General features: G+C 35.3%; 1 protein-coding gene and 1 long non-coding RNA gene across 3 annotated transcripts; one reads left to right on the top strand and one right to left on the bottom strand.

Annotated features, from left to right (window-relative positions):
• The first annotated feature begins 354 nt into the window (after positions 1-354).
• LOC128550924 (uncharacterized) lies at positions 355-26,261 on the top strand. Of its 2 annotated transcripts, none has more exons than XM_053530994.1 (7): positions 355-506; positions 9,234-9,475; positions 9,979-10,068; positions 10,948-11,111; positions 13,961-14,201; positions 21,175-21,357; positions 23,776-26,261. In XM_053530994.1, exons 2-7 carry the CDS (start codon positions 9,244-9,246, stop codon positions 24,261-24,263), a joined length of 1,398 nt encoding a protein of 465 aa, XP_053386969.1. In that variant the 5' UTR covers positions 355-506; positions 9,234-9,243; the 3' UTR covers positions 24,264-26,261. The 2 variants fall into 2 exon arrangements, with proteins under 2 accessions (XP_053386969.1, XP_053386970.1); XM_053530995.1 differs by lacking the exon at positions 355-506 and adding an exon at positions 1,187-1,208.
• LOC128550926 (uncharacterized) lies at positions 13,887-14,650 on the bottom strand. The gene is made up of 2 exons (XR_008368563.1): positions 14,302-14,650; positions 13,887-14,085 (listed from the first exon to the last, which is right to left on the bottom strand). It is a non-coding gene; the product is annotated as an uncharacterized LOC128550926 (long non-coding RNA).
• Positions 26,262-27,570: the final 1,309 nt, after the last annotated feature.

The following is a 27,570-nucleotide window of genomic DNA, read 5'->3' as shown; positions in this document are numbered from 1 at the left end:
TAGCTTTTAATTGTGGCATAATTCAAGGCCCAGGTAGGCACTTGAATAGAGCAACAGACATTCCGTGAGCAAATTCGATGGCTTTCTACATGAATGAATTCTACACCCTTAGCCAGGTTTAGTTTCAAACCCACAGCGATGAGCTGCAAGTGATTCGATGTGAGCTACCGTAACCACTCCGCGGCCCATACACAGCCTCCTAGAACGTAAATATTAGAACAAGCGCATCGAGGTTACACTTTGCGCATGTAAAATCGTTTGTTTTCTTTTCAATAGCTTTTAAAACTGTTCTAAAATGTAAAATATTAAAAATTTTTGGTTGTATCTGTTTGCAACAAAGTGTCAATATTTCAGAAAAGAGGTTTGACTATCGCGTAAATGTGCGCCGATTGGTAAGTTTTACAATTCAGCAGTAAACTTAAAGTGTGTAATTTAAGGAAGTTGCGTACTGTGTGATCAGAGCTCTAAATGTTTGGAATAAAACACTCTTGAAGCAAGAACTATTGGTAAGTGATAAAAGTTGTCTTTATCATAAACTTAGATAAGATTTTATACTTTCTGTGTTTTATAATTTCAACTTGCTACATATTGATAGTATACGTTAGTGTAAAGAACACCAACGATGGTAACAGGATCTATTTAAATGGTCTAAATTTCTTGATTAAACTGAGAAAAAGCTTCGAAATTGTCATTTTGCCTGACTTTAATCAATGGATCTTACATTAATGTCATAGTATAGTTTAATTTAACAGTATTTTATTGTATTTGTTATTAGACATAAAAACAATAATATGAACACAAAAGTAACATATACAAATGCATTGGGCAATGAGTTATATCAACATCAGCAAATCTGTCAAATGTCATAAAAGTGACATTAGACAGATTTTTAGAAATTTAAAAACGATCCTCCTGTCATCGTCATAAAAAATAAATAAATATATCACACGTGTTACATATATATATTAATATTATTTGCTTATGGAAGTGTGTTGTAACGTACTAGGACTTATTTTACTGAAGAAACTTTTAAGATTGCAAAGGCAGTAAACTCATCCAAGCTCGGCTTGTATTAATAACTGTTATGAGATTTTAACTTAAGTACAAGTAAAGGATTTGCCTCTGATTTCTTCTTCTGAATATTTTGACTGTACCATGACAAGTTGAGCCAATTAATGGAATTTATATGACGACTGATTTGGAGTAAAGTAAGGCTAAGCTTGTTTTTCCAACGTCTTTCATTGAATTTTGTTAAAACTATGTAAGAAAACATATTTTGGTATGTAGTTGATGCAGTAGCGCTAACTATCCCGATATTAGGTAAGACTACTTTTAGCCGAGTTACCAGATCGAGCTAAGTTTTAGTTCCTGGTTTTGTTTAATTCGTATTTTAGTAAGAATAGTGAAGGGGTGTAGTTGCAAACACGTTCGAGAAGTCCCGGTCGACTTTCCTTTAGCAGACTGGTGTGGGTTCTTACTCTCTGGGTTTGATGGCTACGAATAGGTGGATCTTGAGTTTTGTAAATACACGCAAAGTACTCTTATAAGACTGTCGTAAGACAAGAATAAGAAAAGAGCCTTTTCTTAATATTCTATTCACTAATGTTACTGAAGAAAAGGAACAACTACCTGTAAAAATGTTAGAAAGTTAAATGCGTTTGAGGCCCGACACCACGTTTAGTCATGAATAAATAGGACAGATAAATGATTATATATGTCCTATCCCTAGAAAATGTACGGATATTGAAATACGGGCCGCTAGGGAATTAACGTAGGAAATACATAAGAACAACACATAGATTACTTAATACCGATAGAGAAAAAAATGCATAACTGGTCATGTAACAATATGATTCTAATTCATCTTTAATAGAACTTGTAATTGTAACGTACAGTTTAGCACTTTATTTGTTGGTTCTCGTTGACAGATATTAGCCAATGTTTTGAATTTCTGAGAATTTATTTTCTTATCTATGTATTAAGGGTAAACTCTTCTTACTGCAATATCCAAATTTTGTTTAAACTTAAGAAACATACCTCTGTGAGATCTAGTTTTGCATTTTGTGAGATAGGTTGTTTTACGAGGGGTGTTCCAATAATAATGTCATTTGTGCATTATTTCGTGAATATCGTGCGCTATGTACTCTAAACCACAACGGGCCGATAGAATAATCACTGAAGCATTACACAGGTGAAAATCTCGCTCACAATTTCACTAACATTGATACAGTGTACATTGCTTTATAGCGTATTCATTACTTTATACATGAAATGACTGGTAGAAGAGCTACAAATGTGCTTGAAATTTAGGGCCTATATAAAAGGTCGGTCGTTACTGGGCATAAAGCCTATGGATATTCATCGTGAGGTGTGCGACATTTATGGGGAGGGTCAAATGTCTCACAGATCTATTTGTAGGTGGGTTGCCAAATTTAAAACCGGTCAGCAGCAAGTCAAAGATGCTGCTCGTCCAGGTCGTCCTGCAACAACAACGACGAAAAGCAATATACAAAAAATCAGTAATATGTTGAAAAAAGATGCCCGATATACCGTGAGGGATTTAGCACGGTTGACGAACATTTCTTTAGCACGAGTTCATAGTATTTTAAAGAAACATCTTCAACTCAGGAAAATAAATGCAAGATGAATACCCCATTTGCTAACAGACGAACAGAAGAGAACCCGTGTTGCAAATGCTAAAAAGCTTCTCAAAATGTATCCCGAATATAACAAAAAAGCTTTTGACAACCTCGTTACTGGTGACGAGACATGGGTATACTATTTTGAGCCAAAGCGGAAATGTTCAAACAGAATTTGGGCCACTAAAAATGCAAAACGTCCAAGTATTGCCAAGCGACAGCGCACGGTAAAGAAAGTTTTGTATGTGATTTTCTTTGATAATAAGGGACCAGTAATGCAAATCCCGGTACCAAAAGGCAGAACGGTAACAGCAAAGTTCTACAAAAATGTTGTTCTGAAAATTTTAAAGTCCTGCTACAAACGCCGCCGCCCAAGCACAGGACTCAAGTACGTCCGGCTTTTGCATGATAATGCCCCCGCTCATAAGGCTAGACTTGTGACCGAGTTTTTGGCATCAGAAAAAGTTATTGTCCTTCCGCATCCTCCATTTTCACCAGACCTGGCCCCTTGTGACTTTTTCTTGTTTCCAAAACTCAAATTCCAACTGTCTGGAAAGAGATACAAGTCGCGTAATGCCCTTGGGTCTGCAGTTTATCAGTACCTAATGGGTGTTCCCAATAAAGAGTATGAACTCTGCTTTCAAAGTTGGATTGAGCGACTCAAACGGTGTATTCAGGCAGGTGGAGAGTATTTTGAGGGCCAGGGAAATTTAAAATGACGAAAACACTTGTAGTTTAGCAAAACAAAGGCAAATGACATTATTATTGGAACACCCCTCGTACATGATAATTTGACATTAAATCTAAAACCAAACTTATAAAGTGATATAGGAAGCGTATCACCATGTTATGCGTAATTATTGTAAATGCAGGTAATTAGTAAACGTAGAAAATATTTACAAAGTAATTTGTAGAGGTTTTTTTGTGATGTTTGATGAAGTAAACTTTAATACTACATTTGGTTGGAGTGTGAGTCAGGAGAGAGATGTGGAGGTATTATGGATACTACAAAATATCATTGAAAATTGAAAAGAAAATATTTGATTCTTTATCCCAAACTGGTACTCCAGGTGCGTACCTTCAGGCATTGAACAACATATTAATAAGGGTCAACTACTTTTGAGAAACGTGCGACACAAACATTTCGATCCTTAACGCATATTTTAACTAAATTAAGGGTAATAAGTCTAAGTCTGGCTGAGCGAATCCCTCCCCCCCCCCCCCCCCCCCCCCCCCCCCCCCCCCCCCCCCCCCCCAAAAAAAAAATACCTAAGAAATCAGCTTAACATGCTGCATAACAAATCTGTGATATTTGATGTCCATGTATCTAGGTAAAATACCGAAATATATAAATATATTAGAACAGACGGACACATGCAAGCTACACAAGCGGAAACGATAACAGTGCAGTTGATCTCATTGTCTCATGTGGAAAATCCATTTTTTATTTGACAAAAAAAATATCATTTTTTGTCAATTAAATGTAAATTCAAACAAAACATATTTTGATCATAACGTATCTATGAAACAACTAGTGCCGTAGAGCCGCCTGCTTTGCATGCGAAAATGGCGTGTCAGTCTTTTCTGTTTACGGACGTTAATTTCCCGCTCTTCGTTTAGATATGAAAAAGTGCTACAAAGGAAGTATTTCGTTTCGTTTTATTTATTCTTTAATTTGTACAATACATTAAGCAAGAAAAATAATGAACCACTGGTTGAAGACGGATGATAAGATGCGATGCGTGTTATATTACAACATTGTAAAGTGGACATGTCCGGAAGTATATTATTATTTTTCATTACTATTTGTTGTTGCTGTTATTGTTGGGTTTAACGTCTCACAGACTAATTGCTGGTCATGTGGTGACCTTATAGCTCTTTATGGTGAATGAAGATCCCAAGGTATCCCTCCGGACATTATTTCCTACTTGGCGGGTACCTGGGTAGAATAAAAAACCGTCCGTAACCCAGTTGGATGGTGGTCTCACGTGAAGAATTCTACGCCCCAAGTAAGACTCTAACCCACATCGATGAGGGTCAAATGATTGGCCTTAGCCATTCGAGCACGGAGTTATTATTGTCCACAAATTCCTTATTTACAGATTTAAAAATAAACGACAAAAGCTCAGAACTACTCTAAAGGAGGTAGGTTACCTTCATATCTGTATGTGCGCATGCCCAACCGGAAGCTCAGAACTATTCTTAAGTCTAGTCTAATTCGTTAAAATAATTATGAAAACAATCAAAACTTATTATTCATTATCATAAATTCAAACTGAAGTTGAAGTATTTCAAATGTTAACCTATGTAAACCGTTATGTGGGGATTTGTGTGGTAGGTAGCAGATCACTTTGTGCATGTGAAATTGAATGTTGTTTTAGCGGAGTTATGACACCTTGATTATTTTCAGTTTTTCTATATACTCGGCCTACACTTTTGTTTAGTCGTTTTACATTTCTTAAAGATTATATTGATAATAGGATTGTTATAATTGAAAATGTATCAGGTCTAGAAACATATATTTTCGAGAAGTTCCCGCAGACCTGTCTTTAGCAGTCAAGTGGTGCATAGAATTTTATGTTTTCCATTTCTGGATAAATCCTCTTTCATCTTTTATATGATTCTGATTAAACGTGATATGACTTACAATTTTTAGGTGCAGTTTTGCATATTATGCGTTGGTTCCTGTTTACAGATATTGGCCGAGATTTTTTATTTTGTTCGTATGTTTAAACGTCTTTTTCATGTTACATCCAATGTTAAGTTAAACTTTGAAACAAACCAAATTAACTCTAATGTTGCATTATTTATGTATGTTGTTCCATATGAAGATTTGAATGTTAAATATTATTAATTATCTAGATAATAAAATTTGCTTAATTCCTTCCAGCATGGCTTCCACTCAAAGCACTGTAACTTGTGAATCTCAATTATTAAAGTTTAGTAAAAAATTGTTGATTACACTGAAGCTAGTAAATAGACAGACCTAATAGTAATGGACTTTATCAAATCATTTGACAAAGTCGATCACAATCGTCTGGTCTACAAGCTATTCCAATTAGGTATATATAGAAAAAACATACATGTGGATTAAATATTTTCTTTAAATACGAACACAAAAGGTCTTCAATCAGATATACCACATTTGGTATCAGCGGTACCACAAGGGTATGTCCTTAGGCCTTGCCTTTTCTGAACATACCAGTCACCTGCCAGGCTCACTTAAAAGCACCGTAAGACTCGTTGTTAATGATACAGTAGTTTACCTCACTATAAATATCATGCATGATTGTGAGACTCTCTAGCAGTACCTCCGTAAATTAGAGCTTTGGAAAAAGACCCAGTCAAAGGAGTTGCGAAGTGATTAGAGTATATTAAAAGAAATAAAAAAAACATTGCTTTTCGCTATAAGCTACATATCCATGAATTTAAAACTATAAAATGCTTAATATTTAGGCGAACCAGCAGTGTTAGATCACAAAAAAAGACAAACAAGACCCTTAAATACATGAAAAGAAATGATCAAACAAATGTACAAATTTAAGAAACTCCGTATATAACATGTTTAACCATAATTGGAATATTGCTCAACTGTTTTGCGTTTAACAATCTCTAACATATGGAACTGAAAGAGTACGAAAGACTGCCGCCAGATATGTTCAAATCAACTATGTCTATAGATGAAGCATCACAGAAAAGTTAACTGTACTGACAAACGTTAAAAAAAGGAGAAAATTCACATCCCTACATCCCTGATTCTTTTATATAAAATCCGTCATTCCATTGTGTTTTTTTTGGGGGGGGGGGGGGTTGTAGATCACCAGTACCGGCTAGACATTCAGGACCTTCACGTTTATATTCCCTCCTCTCGCACCCATTATCACAAGAACTCATTTTTCCCCCAAGAACCATTAGACTCTGAAACAACCTACCACATCATGTTAAATCTTGTGCTACTCTTAATGAGTTCAGGAGTGGCCTAGATTACTGATGTTCAAACCTGAAATATATGTTTTATCATCTTTTAACCTGTAACTTGTAATATAATAGTGCTGATTTAAATAGTGCACACTAATTTGTGTTTTCAATAAAGGCTTAATCATCAAAGTGTCGACCAGACAGTCGCTTCCCAGTAACAGTCAGTCATTGACAATGGGGTCTATCTAGTTCTGGCTAACATAACTTAACTGACACTGTTTTTATTTTCTGATGGTCGCATTCACTGATGGTCGCATTCATTAAGTTATGGCGAAACCCCATTTGTTTAACTAACCAGTATCAAACAGCAACATCTCGCGCAGTCTCTCGTGAGAAACTCATGATGTCGTGCAACATTTCAGAGCACGTGGTTATTCTTGGAAATCAGTATCAAAACTTTACCTATTTATGAATTTAATTTAATCACATAAAATCTATAAAACAACATATAATTTCTCAGAAAATGTGAATAAATAAAGATTCTCTACCGCCTATTGGTTTTTCAAAATCGGGTGACAACTGCAATGACGAACAAAATATTGCAGACAGGGGTACCAATTTAAAAACTTGTGTTCAAATTATGCTGCATGAATTATTTATGCCAGATCAAAAGGAAATTTGATTAGAAATATTGTATAGTAAAAGATGAGCCCATTGCATTTGATAAAATTATAGCGTGACAGACTTCTGGAACGATTCCTGGTTAGGTGTCAGTACGGGATTTATTTTAGCTCAGATATCCGTAACAGCATATTATATAAACATCTCTGAGCTGAACGTTTAGCTAGGGACTACTGTGCAGGTGTAAACAAATTGATTGTGAAACGTACGGGGCCGTATTACGAGCCACGCTAAATGATTGTTCGTACGGGACCGTTCAAAGAGTCACGCTAATCTATTTTAAGAAACAAAACCACATTCGTATCGCATTTTCTGGTAAACTGCCTTTCATTTTATTTATGAACAGGCTTTTTTTATAAGATTAATATACTGTCTGTAGAAATGGCATCGAAAAGCAAAATATTTGTAATTTTTTGCATTTAAATTATCCGCCGTCTTTACACAAAATCCTATCACGGCCGATCAGCAATTGTTGTTTTCGACGTATTAAAATTTTTGTCACGTGACACTGTCTTCGTTGGTTTACGGAATTCAGTGAAGCCTGGCGAGTGAATTAGTGACCAGCTGGTCATTAAATATTTCATTTTTATATCCATTCGTATCTCAACAATATTTGGCCGTCCAAGTCTAACTAACGGGCGAATTTGTTCATCAGACTGTTTTCTACAAATCTACAAAGTTATTTGCTTTATTTTAACGGTGATTATTAACAGGATTATAACTTTAAACTTATGAACAAATATATATTGATTTTATGTATGGGGGTAATATTAATGGCTTTTAATGACACATACGAGTTTATTGACTTTATTGAACAATTGTAGTTTGTGCAAATTCATGCATCAGGTAAAAATTCGAACTTTACAAAAAATCTCCACATATGGCACACAAACATGCATTTATATCTCTCTTCCCTCCGATAAGGTCTAAGCAGAATTAAGTATCGGCATAAAATTGTTATTGTTGTTGTTGTTTCACAATGAAAACAGCTGATCTTAAGTATTTAAGTTGTTATCTTAACGAACATTGTGATGAGCTATGCATGACTTTATTATATAACATAGGTCTATGTAAAGATGTAACATCAATTGAAACAGGTTAACCTGAGACCGCTTTACCTTCTGTCATAGGTTTAAGTACTAAGTATATGCAATACAATCGCTGTACACTTCTCTACCATTTCGGTTGGATTTTTAAATGATTCTTTCGTACTGGTATCGACACAAATTTGTGGAATTTTCAAATTTACTGTCCCTTGCCCCCGTAATTGTCAATATTGATACAATTACTATACTGAATACATAACATATATGAGGTTTAAAAACGCGTTACTAGATCTACTTTTATAAAGTGCAATCGTAGATTTTCGACCTGGTAAAATGTCGGTAGAGATGGTAGAAATCTGTTTATTTTGATGTATATTTGTATAGAAAATAGTTTTGACTATCGAACAGGTACGAATTTCGGAATGCACTCCATGTTCTGGCATAACTTCTTTACCCTAGTTAACCCTTACCCTACTAAATTTCTATAAATTATGAATATAGTCCATCTTTCAATATGGGCAGTACCATTTACTATTAAAGGAAAGCTTACAAAAAAGATACTGACTGAATAGCGAACAGTTCAGATCATGATCAGACTGCACGGATGTGCAGGCTTATCATGATCTACACTAGTCCAAAAGGCAGAATCAATCGTGTCCAGCATGAGACGGGTTAAAATTGCTATTATAATTATTTGTCTGGTAAACTACTAATGTTTATTCTTATCATTATTTTCATTTGAGGTGCTATATATCGTTTTATCCAGTCTGGGTCAGCATTAATTCTTCAACATTGAACGAACACACGCATTGAAAGATTCACTATAAACTTATGTTAAACCTAACCCTTACTATTAGTCACTATATTATACACTCAATGTGCGTCTACATCCAATAGGAATTAATGTTTGCGTCCTTGCTGTCTTTATGGGTAATCATACTGTTTGTAGGTAATTCACCATGACGTTCCAGTATAATTTTGGTCACAAATACAGAGGTCGTGCCTTAATCATCGGCAATGAGTTTATTTGGAAAAAGAAAGAAGAAGACGGGAAGATTCAATACGTCATCGAGAGAAAGGGGTGCGCGAAAGACTTGGAGATGATGGAAGAACTGTTCATACGGCTTGACTTCAAAGTAACCATTCGTAAGAACTTGAAAGCTGATGACATGAAAACTGAATTGCAGAAAGGTTTTCCTTCGATTAATTTGTTTATAGTATATTAATACAATGTGTTTGATTTACATACTGACAATTAAAAATGTGTTTAAAATACATTTTTACTTTGTGTTTGATTTACGTTTTGAAAAAAAAATGCGCGTTTGCATGATATTATAATATGATTAAAAAGGAGGTCTGGTAATTTCAGATATTTCAGCGGTATCTTCATCATTGTCATCAATAGTGCCATCATCGTCCTGACTATATTCATCTGTTGAATAACCTTCTATGTCATCATCATTTTAACAGTTTGTGGATGTAAACTGCATTTTATTTAGCTGATAGGACAGTTTTTGCAGTTTGCTGTGACAAGTAGCACTTACAAAGATATAGCACAAAAAAGAAGGAACATATAATTAAAAGTTATATAGATGAAATATGTAAAAATACAAAAAAAAAAGGTTTACAAGGATTGAATCTTCAGAATGGTAAAAAACAGATACTATTTCAATGACTAGTCTGATTTCTTTCAGCTGCCAGCTCAGCAGAAAACGAAGACTCTGACTGTTTTGTGCTCGTAATAAGCACACATGGTGCAGAAATCAAAGTAGAGAAGGAAAAAGGTATACAGACAATTAAATCCGTAAAATTGTGGAAATTATTTTGCCTTGGAAAGCACGTATCAGGCGGTTCTTCATTTTAATACAGTCCTTGCTGAAATCCTGGGAGTCTAGGTCATACACCACAATTACAATTCACGGTCTTCCATTTTGACTGTGCCTCAGAAATAAATTTCACCTTTTAAACGTGGCTTATATTTGTGAAGCATCTTCTTTTCAGAAGACGTAATTTGAATCATGTGTAGATGTTGAATGCCTGAAATACATGCTTTGTTGTTGTTGTTGTTGTTGTTTATCTCATTTTACACACAAGCAAGAGTATGAACATAAATGATTATATCATTAGAAAGGGGTCGCATAATTCACTATGTATTATTATATTCTGGCTTACTTTGGGATGAAAACATATGCATGTGGTAAACATAGAATATACTTTGTTCTTAAATCATTCAAGTTAGTGAAAACAAAATTTAAAATCGACTTAAAAATGAAAAAGGCATTAACATTTCGGCATTTGATCAAAACAACAACCATTTATATTTCAATTGCAAAGAAAAACCAATTTTGGATTTAAATTGTTTTATATACTGGTTTGCATTTGATTTATATCCATTCGATTCTTGAAAGACAGCCGCATTTTCCAACTAGAACGAAAAAAATCTCTCACATGTTTCGCATGTTTAACTTAAGAAAATATAATAATTCACCAAGTAAATAATTGAGCAATATGTAAATGACGTCGACTGTCTGCATGATAGAGCACTTTGAAATATTTCAAACTGCCACATATTTTTAGCAGTCGTACGATTCTTCAGCATTACAGAATGGTGGGATATTTACTTTCATATAAAATAAACTTATAATTAAGTTTTCCTTGCATAGCTGGTTCGAAGAAAGGCACAGGAAAAATCCCAGCGGCGAAAGTTTGGAAACACGCTGTACAGGGAGAGGACAAAGAAGAGATTTTCGTGGAAGATATTGTTGACATGTTTAATAATGACAAAACCCGTGGGTTGGCTGGAAAGCCGAAATTATTTTTCATCCAGGTAAGACTAATAACAGTACTATTTATGTGTATACATTCACACATTATATTCACAATAGGTCAGAAGCGGCAAGATTTGGTATGTTTCAAATTGCGATTAGATTTGGTACAGAAAATGCCCAAGGTAAATGGCGTCACGAAACACCCTACAGTTTTTTTCTAGGATTGCCGCGTTCGAAATGTGAATTGTTATTTAATATCCCATGTCAAAGATTTCTTTTTATTTCCCTGGCATCTACTTATGCGGGAGGCATATAATGATCGTCATGTCCGTCCGTTCGTGCGTCCGTACGAGCTTAACCAAATGGGACCGTTTCGTCTAGCATCAATACCCCTTACTAGAATGACTTGATAGTAATGCAAATGCAACCTGTGACCATTCCTCATCTTCAGACATCACCTGACCTCAGTTTGACCTTAACCTTGAACTTCACCTCATTTTGGACTTAGGTTGCCTTATATCGACAAGGATGCCACCAGGGGCATCAAACGTTTATTGAATGCAGCTTCTTGTTTTCTCAAAATCACCAAATCATTATATAATGCCGCTTTTTGTTCCAACGTTGTCTTCGATCAAATTACCACTGGCTACAATAACATGTTTAATTTTTACAGAACTTAAAATTACAATGTATTATCTATACATCGTAAAGTTTTAAGTTTACCAACGTTAAACATTCTCTATGTAATTAGTTCTGCTAATCACTTGCTACAATCATCACGTGATTCAATGACTTAGTTCATGTTATCACGTGATGTAGTTCCAGTCAAAACGTGATTCAAACCAGCGTAACACACTATATTGAAGGGAATCACCACATGATACAATACCTTGGTTCAAATAATCATGTGTGAAAAGTCATGCCACGTGATACAAGACCTTTGTTCAAATAATCATGTGATACAAAGTCATGCCACTGATGCAAGACTTTGGTTCAGATAATCATTTGACACAAAGTCATGCCACGCGATGTAAGACCTTGGTTCAGATAATCATGTGATACAAAGTCATGCCATGTGATGCAAGAGCTTGGTTCAAATAATTATGTGATACAAAGTCATGCCACGTGATACAAAACAATGGTTCAAATAATCATGTTATACAAAGTCATGCCACGTGATACAGTGTTTAAATTAAGATAATAATTATGTTTCCATTTATGTAATATAACATCACGCTGAATTTTGGAAACACACGGGGGCATCGCGATCATTCCATTTAAAGTGATCTCTGTTTTGGCACTTGCACTATAACAACTTATTCTTCTCTACCATCAGGCGTGCAGATCGGGAGATTCTCGGAACAACTCAATCAGCAAATATGACCAAGGTCACAATATCAGTGTTAAAAATGAGAGAAAAGGCATAGCTTTCAAACTTAATGAAATCAAACTTATCTTGCTAATCTGATGTTCTGTTGCTTTTTTGCTGGCGTTATTCTGCTCTTCTCCTGAAGTCTGCTATTCTCCCGGAGTTTGCCTGCTACGTTGCTGAAGTTATTCTATTAGTTTCAAGCTTAGGCTAATTTTAATTGTGCGAGGTAATAAGCGAGAGGTATATGATGCATAAAAGCTGTTCTTTAAGTTGTTCATTTCAATGTCAAAACTGGTTTTCTAACAAATTATGGTAAACTGTGTACACACATATAGACTTAAACAAACTTAAATTATCATTCAAATGCGAGGTAAAATGAAGAAAAGTTATTCCGCTAATCTGCTGGAGTTATTTTGCTATTCTGCTTGAGTTATTCTACTGTTCTGCCATTCTGTAAGAGTTTTTCTGCTATTTTGCAATTTTGCAATTCTGCTAGCTTTTCTGCCATTCTGCTGAAGTTATACTGCTATTCTGCTCTTCTGTCATTCTGCTCAGTTTTCTGCTATTCTGCCATCATGCTGGAGTTATTCTACTGTTCTGCGATTCGGCAAGTGTTATTCTGCTATTCTGCCATTTTGCTGAAGGTATTCAGTTATTCTGCTATTCTGTCAGAGTTATTCTGCTACTCTGCCATTCTGCTTGAGTTATTCTGCCATTCTGCTATTCTGCTGGAGTTATTCTGCTATTCTGCTGGAGTTATTCTGCTGTTCTGCTGGAGTTATTCTGCTCTTCTGCTATTTTGCTGGAGTTATTCTGCCATTCTGCTCTTCTGCTATTCTGCTGGAGTTATTCTGCCATTCTGCTCTTCTGCTATTCTGCTGGAGTTATTCTGCCATTCTGCTATTCTGTTGGAGTTGTTCTGCTGTTCTGCTATTCTGCTGGAGTTATTCTACCATTCTGCTATTCTGCTTGAGTTATTCTGCCATTCTGCTAATCTTCTGGAGTTATTCTGCTGTTCTGCTATTCTGCTGGAGTTATTCTATTATTCTGCCATTCTGCTATTCTGCTTGAGTTATTCTGCTGTTCTGGTATTCTGCTGAAGTTATTCTGCAATTCTGCTATTTTGCTGGAGTTATTCTGCCATTCTGCTATTCTGCTATTCTGCCAACTTCACACAGATGTTTATGTCATCAAGGGATTCAAGTCAAAACATGATGCTATGTCTTGTTTGAAATCATCTTCGCCCAATAAAGTGCATTGGTAGAAACCGCCACACGATTTAAGGTCTTGATTCAGTTTTCACGTGATACAATGTATTGATTTCCATTTTTCACACGATTCCATGTCTAGGTCCAAATAGTCCTGTTTGTGAAAAAAATGTCATATGTCTTTATTAAGATAATATCTATGTTCCAGATTTTGTTTTTAATCAGTGCGTAATACTTCTCGCTGAAATTCGTAAACATGTTCCGGAATAGCGATCATTCCATTTGGGTTGACCACGGGTATCTAACGACTTGTTTTGTCTACCAACAGGCGTGCAGATCGAGAGGGTCTAGTAACAGTCCCATCCGCAGAAGGTACGCAAACTTTGACCCGGGTTATCCTCTCTCTGTTGAAAAGCCGCCACCGTCAAATCCTACAGGGCAACTGAACAAAATCTGGAAATACACAGACGTAGACGTTACTAAAGAGTATAAAGAATTGTATCAACAATGGCAAGACTTGCAAAGTAAAGTATGCCACTCCCATGGAATTACTTGTGTTACAACAGAAGGTAACATTTGCTTTTTATAGTAAGAAAAATGTAACAGAAAAACAAATCAGCAGCTATTTACAATAACAAAATTATTTTCATAAAATAAAAATTCAAATACCTTTAAATTAAAAATGTCAAACAGCCGTAAAATCCAATCTAATGTGCAAAAATAGTCCAAACCCTGTCCTGGTCAAATTTAAATCCAATCAGCATAAATTCCCAAGTACTTTGGTCAAAAATGAATTTAGTATACATGTCCAAAGAATACAAATTCACTCTTCAAAGATAATTTTTTAAATCCAAAAAGTTCATTAATGTAAATCCTTCAAATGTAAAATATGCAAACTGCTAATAGTTTGTTATTAAACATACAGGGCAGTTTTTAATAATATCTGTCACTGTATGTTCTACTCTGTCCTAAATCAGCTCCCTATTTAATGCATCCTGGAAGGTTCTTGAACTTTTATGTAACAGAACATCCAGACTTTAAAAAATTATTGTTACGCCCTGTTTATTGGTATTTGGTAGAACATTCTGGAATACCGTAGAATTGTGAACTTATTTTTACATGATATCCCAAAACAGTGACTCATCAATCAAGTAAAGCCTATAGTAGGAATAACATATACATAACACGTGTCGCCAACATGCTAAATATTAAAATATTTTTATAACTTATTATTACATCAGTTATTTTTAAAAACGAATTCGGTTTAGTCATTGCTATATTCCAGTCATAAATAAACGCTAGCGATATACAAACTTGAAGACCCTTCACATTAATTACATATTTGATGAAACGTCCCCCATTAAATATTTTGGAATTTTCTGTCATTTTACTAAAAGTACTTTCTAGATTCCTCGCACATTTAGACAAATGTGCTGTCAAAGACATATTAAATTGTCAATGAATTCTGAGCTGTAATATGTTGTCTTTTTTTTTCTTCTACCACCTCGACCCGATGGATTACGTAAAATAGTCTAAAAAGCCCGCCCGCTTAGCTCAGTAGGTAAGAGCGTTGGTCTACGGATATCGGGGTCGCGAGTTCGATACTCGAGCGGGGCGTATGTTCTCCATGACTATTTGATAAACGACATTGTGTCTGAAATCATTAGTCCTCCACCTCTGATTCATGTGGGGAAGTTGGCAGTTACTTGCGGAGAACAGGTTTGTACTGGTTCAGAATCCAGGAATACTGGTTAGGTTAACTGCCCGTCGTTACATGACTGAAATACTGTTGAAAAACGGCGTTAAACCCAAAACAAACAAACAAACAAATAAACAGTCTGAACTGCTCTAAAAAGTCAGGAAAATCATGGCAAAAACAAAATTACTTTACTGCTTCGATGTGTCATATCAAAGAAGCAGGTTTTAGTTTGATTTCATATTTGACCACTCAAAATTAACAAGTCTGTAGCCTCACAAATATTTTCTGGTGTTATAACCTAGGCCTTCAGTGGACTTGTGGGCAGGTTATGTAGGTTGTGTTCTTTTTTATGTCATTAACTGTATGCCTTAATGCTGCCCTACTCATTGACTGTTAGTTAACATTGCAGTTTGTCTATTAACAAATACCGTGTCACTTGTACAAAGTACAATTTGATTTAACCTTTCACGAGGACACATATTATCTTAGGAAAAAGAAACAAACATATTGAACGTTTGAGATAAAGAAAACAAAATGATACTTGCTTTATGCCTATTAGAGATTTTCGACTTACTTTGACGCGGACTGCGGACAGCGGACTGCGTACTTACAGTAAGGGGTCTCTCTAAATATTTAAAGGTTCGCAAAAAAGAAAACATACTAAGGGTATATATGATTCTTTCACCTATATTGTCGTAACTTTTGCCTTCATTGTACAACTTAGTGTATTGTGATATAAATATCTGCTATTATGCGATACCTACGTTTGAAAATATATTAATAGTGAACAGGCTATTGTTAAAACATGTAATCGCAATATTCAGATGTCATCTAAATACTCTATTGCATTTTACTTGCTTTTAGTGGGATCTTCAATGATTAAGTATGCTTTAACATTTTGTTTTTTTTTATTTAGAGACATATTTTTGGCGTTATTTAACCTCGCAAATCGAACAACACACTAAATATTATCAGGTTAAACATTGTCTTGTAACAGTCCCTATTGACCTAGTCAGAGCTAATTTCTATACCAAGTTTGAGGGTCTTAGGCTGAAATGCTGCATGTTTGTACTAACATGACTATTCTTTACCCTGGAAGACTGAAATAACATTTAAAACCAATCCCATTAGATGCTGCTGATATATATATTTATAAATTACATAAAATAAAGGGAGATTATTTGTCATAAATTCAGTCAAAAGTTATCTACCCTGATTGTCCCAGTCCATCTGATGGCACAAATCACATTTCAAATCAGTATCTTCATTGGGATCATAAGGGGTCATAACTCTTGAACCAATGATGGAATCTGGCCAGTTCAAGAAAGGAACCAAGATCTTGTAGTGATACTAGTTGTATGCAAGTTTGGTTTAAATCAAATCATAAATGAAGCTGCTATTATGCAGACAAGGTCAAAATAACTAATTTTGGCCCTTTCAGGGGCCATAACTCTGGAACCCATAATCGGATCTGACCATTTCAAGGAAGAAACCGAGATCTTATGGTGATACAGGTTGTGTGAAAGTTTGGTTAAAATCAAATGATAAGTAAAGCTCCTATTGTGCAGACAAGGTCACAATAGCTTTGTCCTTTCAGGGGCCATAAATCTGGAACACATAATGGAATCTGGCTAGTTTAAAAATGGAACCAAGATCTTATTGTGATACATATTGTGTGTGACGTGGTAAAAATCAAATCATAAATAAAGCTTCTATTGTGCAGACAAGGTCAAAATAGCTAATTTTGTTCCATTAAGGGGCCACAACTCTGGGACCCATAATGAAATCTGGTTGGTTCAAGAAAGGAACCGAGATCTTATGGTATGGTGTATGGTGATACAAGTTGTGTGCAAGTTTAGTTAATATAAAAACTGAAAATTGTTTTGTGAACAATAGGAATGGAACGTGACCAAGGTCAAATTCAGATCATATTAAAAATATTTTATGGCCAGTGCATGCATAGAATTGACAACGAAATTATATTTTGACACCATTTTGTGTGGTCATTTGATACAACCGGCTTAGTAGTCGAGACTAGCCTTTATCATTATTGACAAAGCCTTTTCAGTCGGCTACCTTTTCGAATACATGCATACATATGGTATGTGTAGATACTTGGCTTTGGTGAAGTTAGACAAAGATTTAAACGCATGAAAACTCAGATTTAAACGCATGAAAACTCATTTATAATGTAGTGTATATCCTGATAAAGTGGCCGGATAGGTCTACATTCCGCCCGACCGACCGACACCTGCAAAACAATATAACCCTCCTTCTTCGAAGGGTGCATTAAAAGAATAAGTTTGCGATGTCTTGTTTATAAATACGGTAGCCGAAAGATTTGAATAGATATAATTAATAAAAACGATATAAAAGATAAAAGGATATTTGTTATAATGCTCCCACGCTGTTAAGAATGCTTGTAAGACAAAATACATGTACGAGGGATGTTCGAAATAATTGCTTATTTCTATCTGGAGACTTCAAATTTCAAGTTAGCCCAAAAGGGCTCATTTCATGCCCTCGAAGTACTCCCCGTGGCTAGAAATGCAAAGTTTCAGCCGATGTATCCACTTCTTGAAGGCGTCACGGTACGCTGATTTGGGCACAGTAATAAGGTACTGATGAATGGCAGATCCAAGTGCCTGTCGGGACTGGTATTTCCGCCCAGCAAGGAATGATTTCAATTTCGGAAACAAAAAGAAATCACATGGGGCAAGGTCTGGGGAATACGGGGGGTGAGGCAAAACAGTTACTTTTTCTTTCTTCAAAAACGCCGTAACTATTGCGGGGGCATTGTCATGTAGAAGACGGACATGTTTAAAACCAGTGGCAGGGCGTCGTTTCTGATAATACTTTTTCAGTTTCTTCAGTACTACGTCTTTGTAGTACTTTCCGATGATGCTTTTGCCCTTTTTCACCGGTACTTTTATTTCGACTCCTTCACCAGAGAAGAAGATTGCATACAAAACCTTCTTTGCACTCAAAGAACGTTTGGCAGTTATTGGGCGTTTGCTGTGTTTAGTGGTCCAGATCTTATTGCTAACTTTTCTGACGGGCTCAAAATAATGGACCCAGGTTTCATTACCTGTGACGACATTGGCAAACTGCTTTTTGTCATATTTTGGAAACATTTGAAGCAGCTTTTTGGCCACTTTAACCCGTTGCCTCTTTTGCTCATCAGTCAACAGATGTGGCACCCATCTAGCAGAAATCTTTCTGACTTTCAAATGCTTCTTCAAAATAAGGTGAACCGTTGATAGTGATATGCCTACATTTAGTGCAATATCACGAACTGTAAATCTGACATCTCCTTCAATGATTTCCTTTGTTTTGGAAACGATTTCTTTACGAGATGCAGATTTTGGCCTACCTGATTTCGGTGCATTTTTGATGGACTCTACACCAGATCAGATTCAAATTTCTTTTTCCACCGCCGAACTGTGTCATAAGACATACAAGAAGGTCCATAAGCAGTAGAAAGTTCAGTCATCAGCTGCTTCAAAGAACAACCAAGTTTTGAGCGAACTTTGGTGTAAGCCCGTATTTCATCTTTCTTGTCGACGCTTCTACCAACCATTTTTACTACAGTGGTCAATGATTGCGTGTATTCAAATGGCAAATTTTATGTCTTACACTTAGTCTAACATGTACTTTTATACATCGTTGTGTAGGTATTGAATAACCCTATACAGGTAGGTATTGGTTTTTGTCGTGCCCCACGTGGATATCGAGCTAGAGGACAATAAGCAATTCATATCGAACACTCCACGTACAATTAAATTCTGCTGTCCCTAAATTCATATTAAATCTACTTGTTTTGTAACTGTCTTTCGGCATTTTCTAGCATAACAGAGTTTCAAAGATTTATATTTCCATGGAGAAATATATCGCTACTATAGAAAAAAATAAAAATGGAATGATAACTTTTGTATAAAATACTACAGTATATTAAATACAACCAACTGAATATGGTTCTTTCCTCTTCTTTTCGACACATATAAAATTCTTACGGAGGCATTTTTAACTAGCATGCGATAGGAGAATGCAACATATTCATACTGAAACATAGTAGAGTAAAAGAAAACACTATGCTAATGAGAATGGGCACGAATATTAGCACTTTTCATGTTTCAGCCTGTACGAAATTTTACAGCTGTAAAAGACCTGTATTTTTGTTCAAAATAACAGTCATGCTTATTCCAAATTTACACCTGTAGATTTTATATAATAACACTGATTTTACAGCTGTAGATTTCAATTTACAGCTGTCAAACGACTGTAAAACAGTTCGAAATATGCAAATGAGCTACACCTGTAAAAAAAGTTACAGCTGTAAAAAAGAAAAAAAGTTACAGCTGTAAAATTGCCCAAAAGTTACAGCTGTAGAAATATTATAGGTGTTGAAATAGAGGGCATTATTTTAAGGGACGAAAATATAGGTGCAAAAAGTTTTAAGATGAATTGCAATTCTCTAGATAAGGTAGCAATTACTATGAAAATGGCAAAATAAAAGATCTAGTACGTAAAGTATATATGGTATGATTACAGTATAGCAACAGCAAAATTCAAGAGTAGGATACAAAGTAAAACATATGCAGATTTTGTTTATAAAACTTTCTTTGTCAGTCATGAAAACATATGACAATTCTGTAATTATTTCCTTTAAACTTATCGGCTTCCAGTATAGAGTAAATAGTTAATGTATGTACTTATACATGTCCTTTTACAACTATAATAGATAATTAAACATATGTACTTACTCTATACCGCTTTAAATTCCAAAATTTTACAAGATGTGATGTCTTTGTGAATTTCAGTTATATCCTGCCAAAATGCACTAAAGATGGCTGACAATACTCATATTTCCCTCCAAAAATGTTACAGCTGTAATTTTGAGACATGACCATTTTACAGCTGTAACTTTCAACAGTAAAATTTTTACAGCTGTAAATTGAGACCTTCATATTTTACACCTGAAATTTTCAACTGTATTTCTGATCATTTCTCCACATACAGGTCTTTTACAGTTGTAATTTCAAAATACAGGTCTTTTACAGACGTTTTACAGCTGTAAAACATGTCCTTTTTTCGTACAGGTGGACTACTTGTGATTAGACCAGCGGAGGCTTACATATGATTTGGTAGTAATGTGCCTGGATTGTGTTCTTTTCAGAAGTATACTTTCGTAGTAGTTGAACTCGTCCACAAGAACAAAACACAATTACATGTATATTATATATCATTTTTAAAAATTGGTAAATGTCGTTAAATGAATAAAATATTATTGCATTACTGTGTCTTGTTCGATGTTTAACATGTTATTTACAAAGAACAAGTGTGTGAGAAACTTCTTTGCACTGCTAGTAATGCAAATCTACGGCTTGAAATGACGGATGGCTTGAGATAAATTGTCTTTCTTTCCCCCTGAAAATTGATGGTGGAATTTGTTATGTAAGATTGGCTAATAGTTAAAAAACAGATATTGAAGGCATGTCGCAGAATGCGGCCTTGTGATTGGTCAGTTTTCAAATAAGAAGCAACCAATGAGATTTTGAAGATCTGAGAATGATATCAAAACTCGGAGACCCTGGTTTGTCTGGGTTTATCACACGGGCGATGATGGAAGTTGTTTTAGTGCTTATAGTAAAACAGAGATCGCTAGGTGGTGGAGATACTCCAGTTATTTAGGCTTTCAAAAAGTAATAAGGAAAACGAGTGGGGACCTCATGAATTGGACAACAGAGCTTGGATGTTCGTGTGTATTTTTCACTCTGTAGAAATTGCTATGTGTATGGTTATATGTTTCTTTTTAAGCCGTCGTCTTTTCTCACTTCTTTCAGACCCAAACAAGTTGAAAGGTAAAGCTAAGATTAACGACACTGATGAAGATGGACAGGCATTAAAAAAAGCTTTTCTGGGTTGTCTTCCTCAGTACTCAAGTACACGAATGTCTCCCCTGCCGTTTGATGTTACCCCAATAAATTGTCCAAACGATTTTCTGATCATGTACCCAGTTATGCCAGGTAACCTCCAATTTTATATATAATCGATTTGGTTGAGTGGTCATCTAGTAAGCTAAAGTACAATATTTGTTCACTCTACTAAGTATGATACCGTTCATAAATTCATGGCATCGTACAATATTTTAATGCTTCATTTTTTGTTGTGGGAACAGAAGCCGTACATGTTGGATTTAATGTTCTTATTTAGCAGCAAAATAACGAGTGGTATCCGTGGTCAAATGGTTACGGTCGCTGACTGATAAGCACTTGCCCCTAAGCGTTGTGGGTTCAAAAACTCTCTTGGAGTGTACAAATCTTTCATGTGAGGATGTCATTAAACTGACTTTCGGAAGGCCGATGGTTCTATCCGGGTGCCCGCTTGTGCCTAAAATAATGTCTTGAGGGGGCTCATCAAAAGCTGGTAAGGCGCCATATGAACTATAAAACTGTGTCTTTGTGACATTAAAAATAATGTGTGGTATACAAATAATGTAAAAGAGATTAACTGTTTTATATTATGTAAGTCTAAACCAAATTGTTGGCCTCCTCGTGGACCTGTACTTGTCAATATTTGTTATTTGTTCTCTTCCTAAATCAATCAACATTTAGGACTCGAGGTTACTTTCTAGGTTCAGCAGCCATTGAGACTTCCTGTTGAAAAAAATGTTTTATTTTCATAGTTATTTTTGGCTTTGTCTTGGCTATACCTACTAAAGTAGCTTTTATTTTACCCGATACATCAGACTTTGACAAGGCTGTTGACAAGGCTGTTGAATAGTCGGGCGTTGATGTCCTTCGACAGCTCTTGTTCTTTCTAGTTTTCAGGACATTTACTTTTTGGGACTACTAACCGTATCTGCTTAAAATAGAAAAAGTTCAAACGAAAAGTCCTAAACCAAAAGTCCGATTTCAAAATAATTTCAAAAAATGGTCTTTACGTCACCCTCTACCAAGATTGTTCAAATTATACCAATTCGTCAAAAATGGAAACTTTAATAATCTTCTTGTGTGAAAATGCTGGCCCTATTTTAGAATAATTTTACACAAATGCTCCTTGTGTGACCCTCTACCTAGATTGTTCAAATTATCTATATTCATCAAAGAACATGACCACCAGAGGGCGTGGTCACTTTTTCTTATATGTATATCGTGAAAAAATTAAAAAATCTTCTTGTTTGACCCTCTTGCAAGATTGTTCAAATTATTTTGATTCATCGAAAAACATGGCTGCCAGAGAGCGTGGTCATCTTTCCCTATATGTATATAGTGGAAATTTTAAAAATCTTCCTGTGTGAAACAGCTGGTCCGATTTAAAATAATTTTACACAAATGGTCCTTGTGTGACCCCCTACCAAGTCTGTCAAAGTTATTTTGATTTGTCAAAAAATATGGCTGCCAGAGGGCGTGGTCACGTGGTCACTTTTCCTATATGTATACATTGGAAATTTTAAAAATCTTCTTGTGTGAAACTGCTAGCCCGCTTTTAAAATAATTTTACACAAATGGTCCTTGTGTGACCCTCTACAAAGACTGTTCAAATTATTTTGATCCGTCAAAAAAACATGGTCGCCAGAGAGCGTGGTCACATTATAGTGTGGATATAATTTTACACAAATGGTTCTTGTGTGACTCTCTACCAAGATTGTTCCGATGCATGCAAAAAAAAACATTGCTGCCAGGGGACGTGGTCAGTTTTCTTCTCTGAATCAATAATAGCTAGAGCCTTGGTATTTGGCGTGTGATATTAGGATTGTAATGTCTACCGTAATTGTTAAAGAAAAACCTTGTGTATGCGATAGAAGCTTTATTTTTCAATTAATCTTCATAAAGTTTAGTCAGAATGATTGCCTTATTTCGGGTCCAATCCTAATGAAAATTTACCAGAATATTTGTTTCCATGAAATCACTAGGTCAAGCATATCTACACTGTTATGGTATGTTTCTCAGGTGAGCGACCTCTGGTGATTTTGGCCCTCTTGTTATGACTCCCGACATGTGACTCCTGAATGACATACCCGTCTTATGACCCCCTCTAAACCTTACATTAGCTGCGATATATTTTCCCTGGGAAACCCAGCCTTTATTCTTCCCTCATCTTATACCTGCTTTACATTTTTCTGGGAAAATCAGCGTTCGGGAATTCCTCTGGACGCTACCTTAACCAGCTTTATCTTTTATTTTCCAGATAAATCATCATTTAAAACTCCATCTTTAGGCTGTCATATCGCCTTTATATTTTTCCAGTGAAAATCAGCCTGAACACTACATTAACTGCAATATTTGTCGAGGAAAATCAGCCTGAACGCTACATTAACTGCCATATATTTCCAGGAAAATCAGTCTGAACACTACATTAATTGCAATATTTTTTCCAGAAAAATTAGCCTTTAGGTCTGAATCTGAACTCTACATGACTTTTCTTTACCTTTTATCTTCCAGAAAAAGCAGCGTTTAGGTATTCTTCAGGATCGTATTTTCTTGAGTGTTTGCATAAAAGTGAACATGTGTATCAGCTGATCAACAGGGCCAACATACTACAGTACCTTACAAGTGTTAGTCAGGACATGGCGATGGAAGATTTTTTTCCGGACTTGACGAAGAATTCTGAACCTGAATTAAGGACATTGTTGGAGAGTCATATTGAGCATTTGAGCAAAAACAGAGCAATATTAGAAAAAGTATTGAAGAAAAAAATTACAGGCGATGAAACCTTGGTAGCAACCAAACTTAAGCGCGATATTAACACTTACACGAAAACGGAAATGCAAGCAATTCTGTATGAAATATCCCCTTTTAAGGTGACGGCATGCTTGGTTCATAGGCTCCGAGGTAGTGTCTCTTTTCTCCCAAAATCTTCAAAATCAACAAGCCCTATGAAAAAAGTTGTAGATGATTATAAAACCAACCACCCGCAAGTCAAATGTTAGGGACTGGAAACGATCTGTCGTTTGTCAATGTAAGACTTTAAAGCGGACAAGCTCGGTCGTATATATTTAAAAATACATTCTATGTTAACAAAAAGTTATTTATTGTCGTTTCTATGTCATATATTGCTCAATAAAGTCATGTTAATTCTTTCCATTCATTTTAAATTAAAGATTTTATTCAATGTTTCTGAATACCATTTCCACCGGAGCTACAGCGTGAAGCTGGTCGCACACTTTTTTTTTACCACCCAACAGATCTGAAATCAAACTGAATATGCACCATTCTGCTTCTTAGATTTAACTTTTCATTCAAATTTAGTTTTGAAAATTTTGATAAATGTCTAAATGTGCCATTGTTTATGCTGTTTAATTTACGTAAAGGTGGGTAATACAAATGGATCACTCTAGTCATCTTACCTGTCTGTATGGCATAAATGCGTGTATCAGTGCTATACACTGGGCACGTTAAAGAACCAGGCTGTCTATTCGCAACGAGCTAGGCTAAGTTAGCCGGACAAGCCTGTATCTGATTTCTGATCTCTCTGTCGTGGGGGCTTTGTCTCACTCTGTCCCTCTGGTCAGATCGCTCTGTGTCTGTACTAGTAGAGGATGAATTATGCGCCCTGTGTGGCTGCATTTGAACTATGTAAAGCGCCTTTGAACGTGAAATTGATCATGAAAAGGGCGCTATATAAATCTGGTATAATAATAATAATAATAATAATAAATGCACTGTGAATATTAAATAAGCACTTTGTCAATTACATGTATGTCCAATGCTAAAATGACATGTCTATTATACTGTTAACTATGTTTTTTGTTTCTGTATCTCTTTATAATATTTATTATATACGTAAATATGAAGATATACAGTAAAAACTTCGAAAACCGGGATCTCCAAAAAGTGGAATCCTCTGAAATTAGGATGATTTTCAAAGTCCCAAGTTTTTCTCTTATTTATTCAATGTGACAAACAGTCTGAATACGAGAAACTCTGTTCAAACTCTGTTCAAATTTTGAAAACCGGACCACAGAGAAAAATATAATAAAAAGATCTTTGAAAACCGGACAGTAAGTGTCAAACGTTTGTAAATTGTCAATTTGATTTGATCTTAAAAACATAATCTCAAACAGGTGACATTTTTTGCTTAGCAACTATAAATCACCTTAATAGGTGTAAAAAAATTATATGTGTTTGTATTTTGTATGTTAGCTATTAAGTGAAAAATATCTTCATCTTACAGGGAAAATTTAATTAATTGATTTGTTGTTGTACAGGTGATTTTTCATAAACTTACAGTTTTTTCAAGAATATGAAAACGATAAATGTTCTTATTAATGACTAAATATAGCTATGTTTATGATGCTTGTTCCAAGATCTATAAGATCTAGTCTTTTAATATCCACACGATAAGAGAAACATTCTTTTTATTATAAGGTGTCAATTTAATTGATGTTTTCTGTTAAAATTGATTTTAAATTTTAAAATATAACAGGGTGCTAAATAAATGTTTTGAAAAGAAAAACATGAAGGACACTGTATATTTTGACGTCAGATGAAATAAATAAGAATACGCATATATAAATTCTCTCAGAAATGTTTGCAAAATCTTCTAAAACCGGAATCCTCTGGAGACTTCTGACTTGGTCCGAACAGGGTCTGGTGTTTCAGAGATTTTACTGTATAAAATACAGTATATGTATTGGTAAATATGTAAGTAAATGCTTTTCACTTATGTGATATTTCTTTAATGAATCGTATTTTATATTCTACAGTCATTAGCATATATACAAATTGTTGAACATGTGACATTCCTTTTTTTTCCTTGCGTTTTAATGATATAGCTGCTAATATTTGATAGATTGCATGCATAGTATTGTGAGGGTTATAGCCCAACTGCATTGTGTAAATAGGCGTATATTCTTTATTGTACTTGTATGTTGCATGAACGTATAATGTACTCTTCAATTTGTAGGAAATAAAGATGTTTAACGGTATTTGTTATTAAGTCCAATAAACAACGAGCAAAATGCCAAAATTTATAGTACTGCCTCACAGAAGGATCAAGCTGTAGACACATGACATGATACCCCACCAAGTCACATACTGACACCGGGCTGACAAGCCCCACCACCATCCTCTTAATGCTGGGCACCAAACGAGGAAGCTGCTAGTACCATTTTAACGTCTTTGGTATGACGCGGCCGGGGATTGAACTCACAACCTTCCGCACTCAAAGCGGGCGCTCTATCACTAGGCTACCGAAGCTGTTTTAAACGAAATGAACAATTAAAGTAACAGAAACAAGCAACAACAGCAAGCGACCTGTTACGAAATAGGTGTCCGTTTAAAGGTCTCCTTGATTATGTTGTTCCGAAATAACGCAAATATACTCGAGAGTTTACTGCGAGAGGACCTATCGTAACACAGAAACGGGAGAACACACCTAAACCTAAATGAGAATTGTTTTAGGTACACATCATATTCCACTTTGTTCCTTCCCTTTATGACACACGAAGCATAATATACAGATGCTTCCAAGCAAGGTAAGGGTTGATTTCCCAGAAGCATAGAACACCCCAAATACAGCCAGAGAAGACTGTTCAAAATCATTAAGATTTTCCTTTGTATATTTCCTTCACAGGTCACAGGAAATTCAGAAACAAGCTGTATTACTAGAATTTGCTTCATATCTTAAATATGAAGGAAAAGCCTGTCAATCTTAACGCAGATATTGCCACGTAAATAAGTCAATGCCACAAAGTGTACATAAACGGCAATGGTCTTAGCAGTTCTTCACACGACAAAATTTATATTGACAGTGCGTGGTCCACGCTTCAGGTTATTGGCATGACAAGCTTACAAATTTGTCCTTATTTTTAATTATCAAGGTATATAGTAAATATGTTTACTAAAAAGGGGAAGAAAACGTTCAAGATTATTGATATTTGACTTTGGCATGAAATTACGGAAAATACAAGATTAATAGGCTTTCAATGTAAAAACAGCTAATCTTATGTATTTAAGTATTTTACATTGTGTACAACGTACACTGTGATGAGCTATGCAGGGTTTTATTGTATAACGTAGGTCTATGTAAATTTAACTGATACAGGCTAACCTTATTTCCAATGAGACCACTAAACCTTGTTTCGCACACCTTAATGTGTACCAAACGTTGTAAAAATGTACAGCAGAACATATAAAACATTTTCCCAAAACAGGCCAGTAATAACAATGTCTGTAACAAATCCTTACAGAGTGGGCTAGAGGAAAATCAGCCTGAACGCTACATTAACTGCCATA

This window comes from Mercenaria mercenaria, chromosome 19, assembly GCF_021730395.1.
Source record: "Mercenaria mercenaria strain notata chromosome 19, MADL_Memer_1, whole genome shotgun sequence".
Taxonomy (NCBI): domain Eukaryota; kingdom Metazoa; phylum Mollusca; class Bivalvia; order Venerida; family Veneridae; genus Mercenaria; species Mercenaria mercenaria.
Note: the sequence above shows the minus strand (reverse complement) of the source record. Positions and strands in the feature narration are given on the sequence as shown.

Excerpts from the sequence above, each read along its gene's own strand:
- LOC128550924 (XM_053530994.1), top strand. The coding sequence starts at position 9,244 with ATGACGTTCCAGTATAATTTTGGTCACAAATACAGAGGTCGTGCCTTA. Across the intron at positions 11,112-13,960 it reads CGAAATTATTTTTCATCCAG|GCGTGCAGATCGAGAGGGTC; the intron begins GTAAGACTAATA and ends GTCTACCAACAG. Across the intron at positions 21,358-23,775 it reads CATGTACCCAGTTATGCCAG|AAAAAGCAGCGTTTAGGTAT; the intron begins GTAACCTCCAAT and ends TTTATCTTCCAG.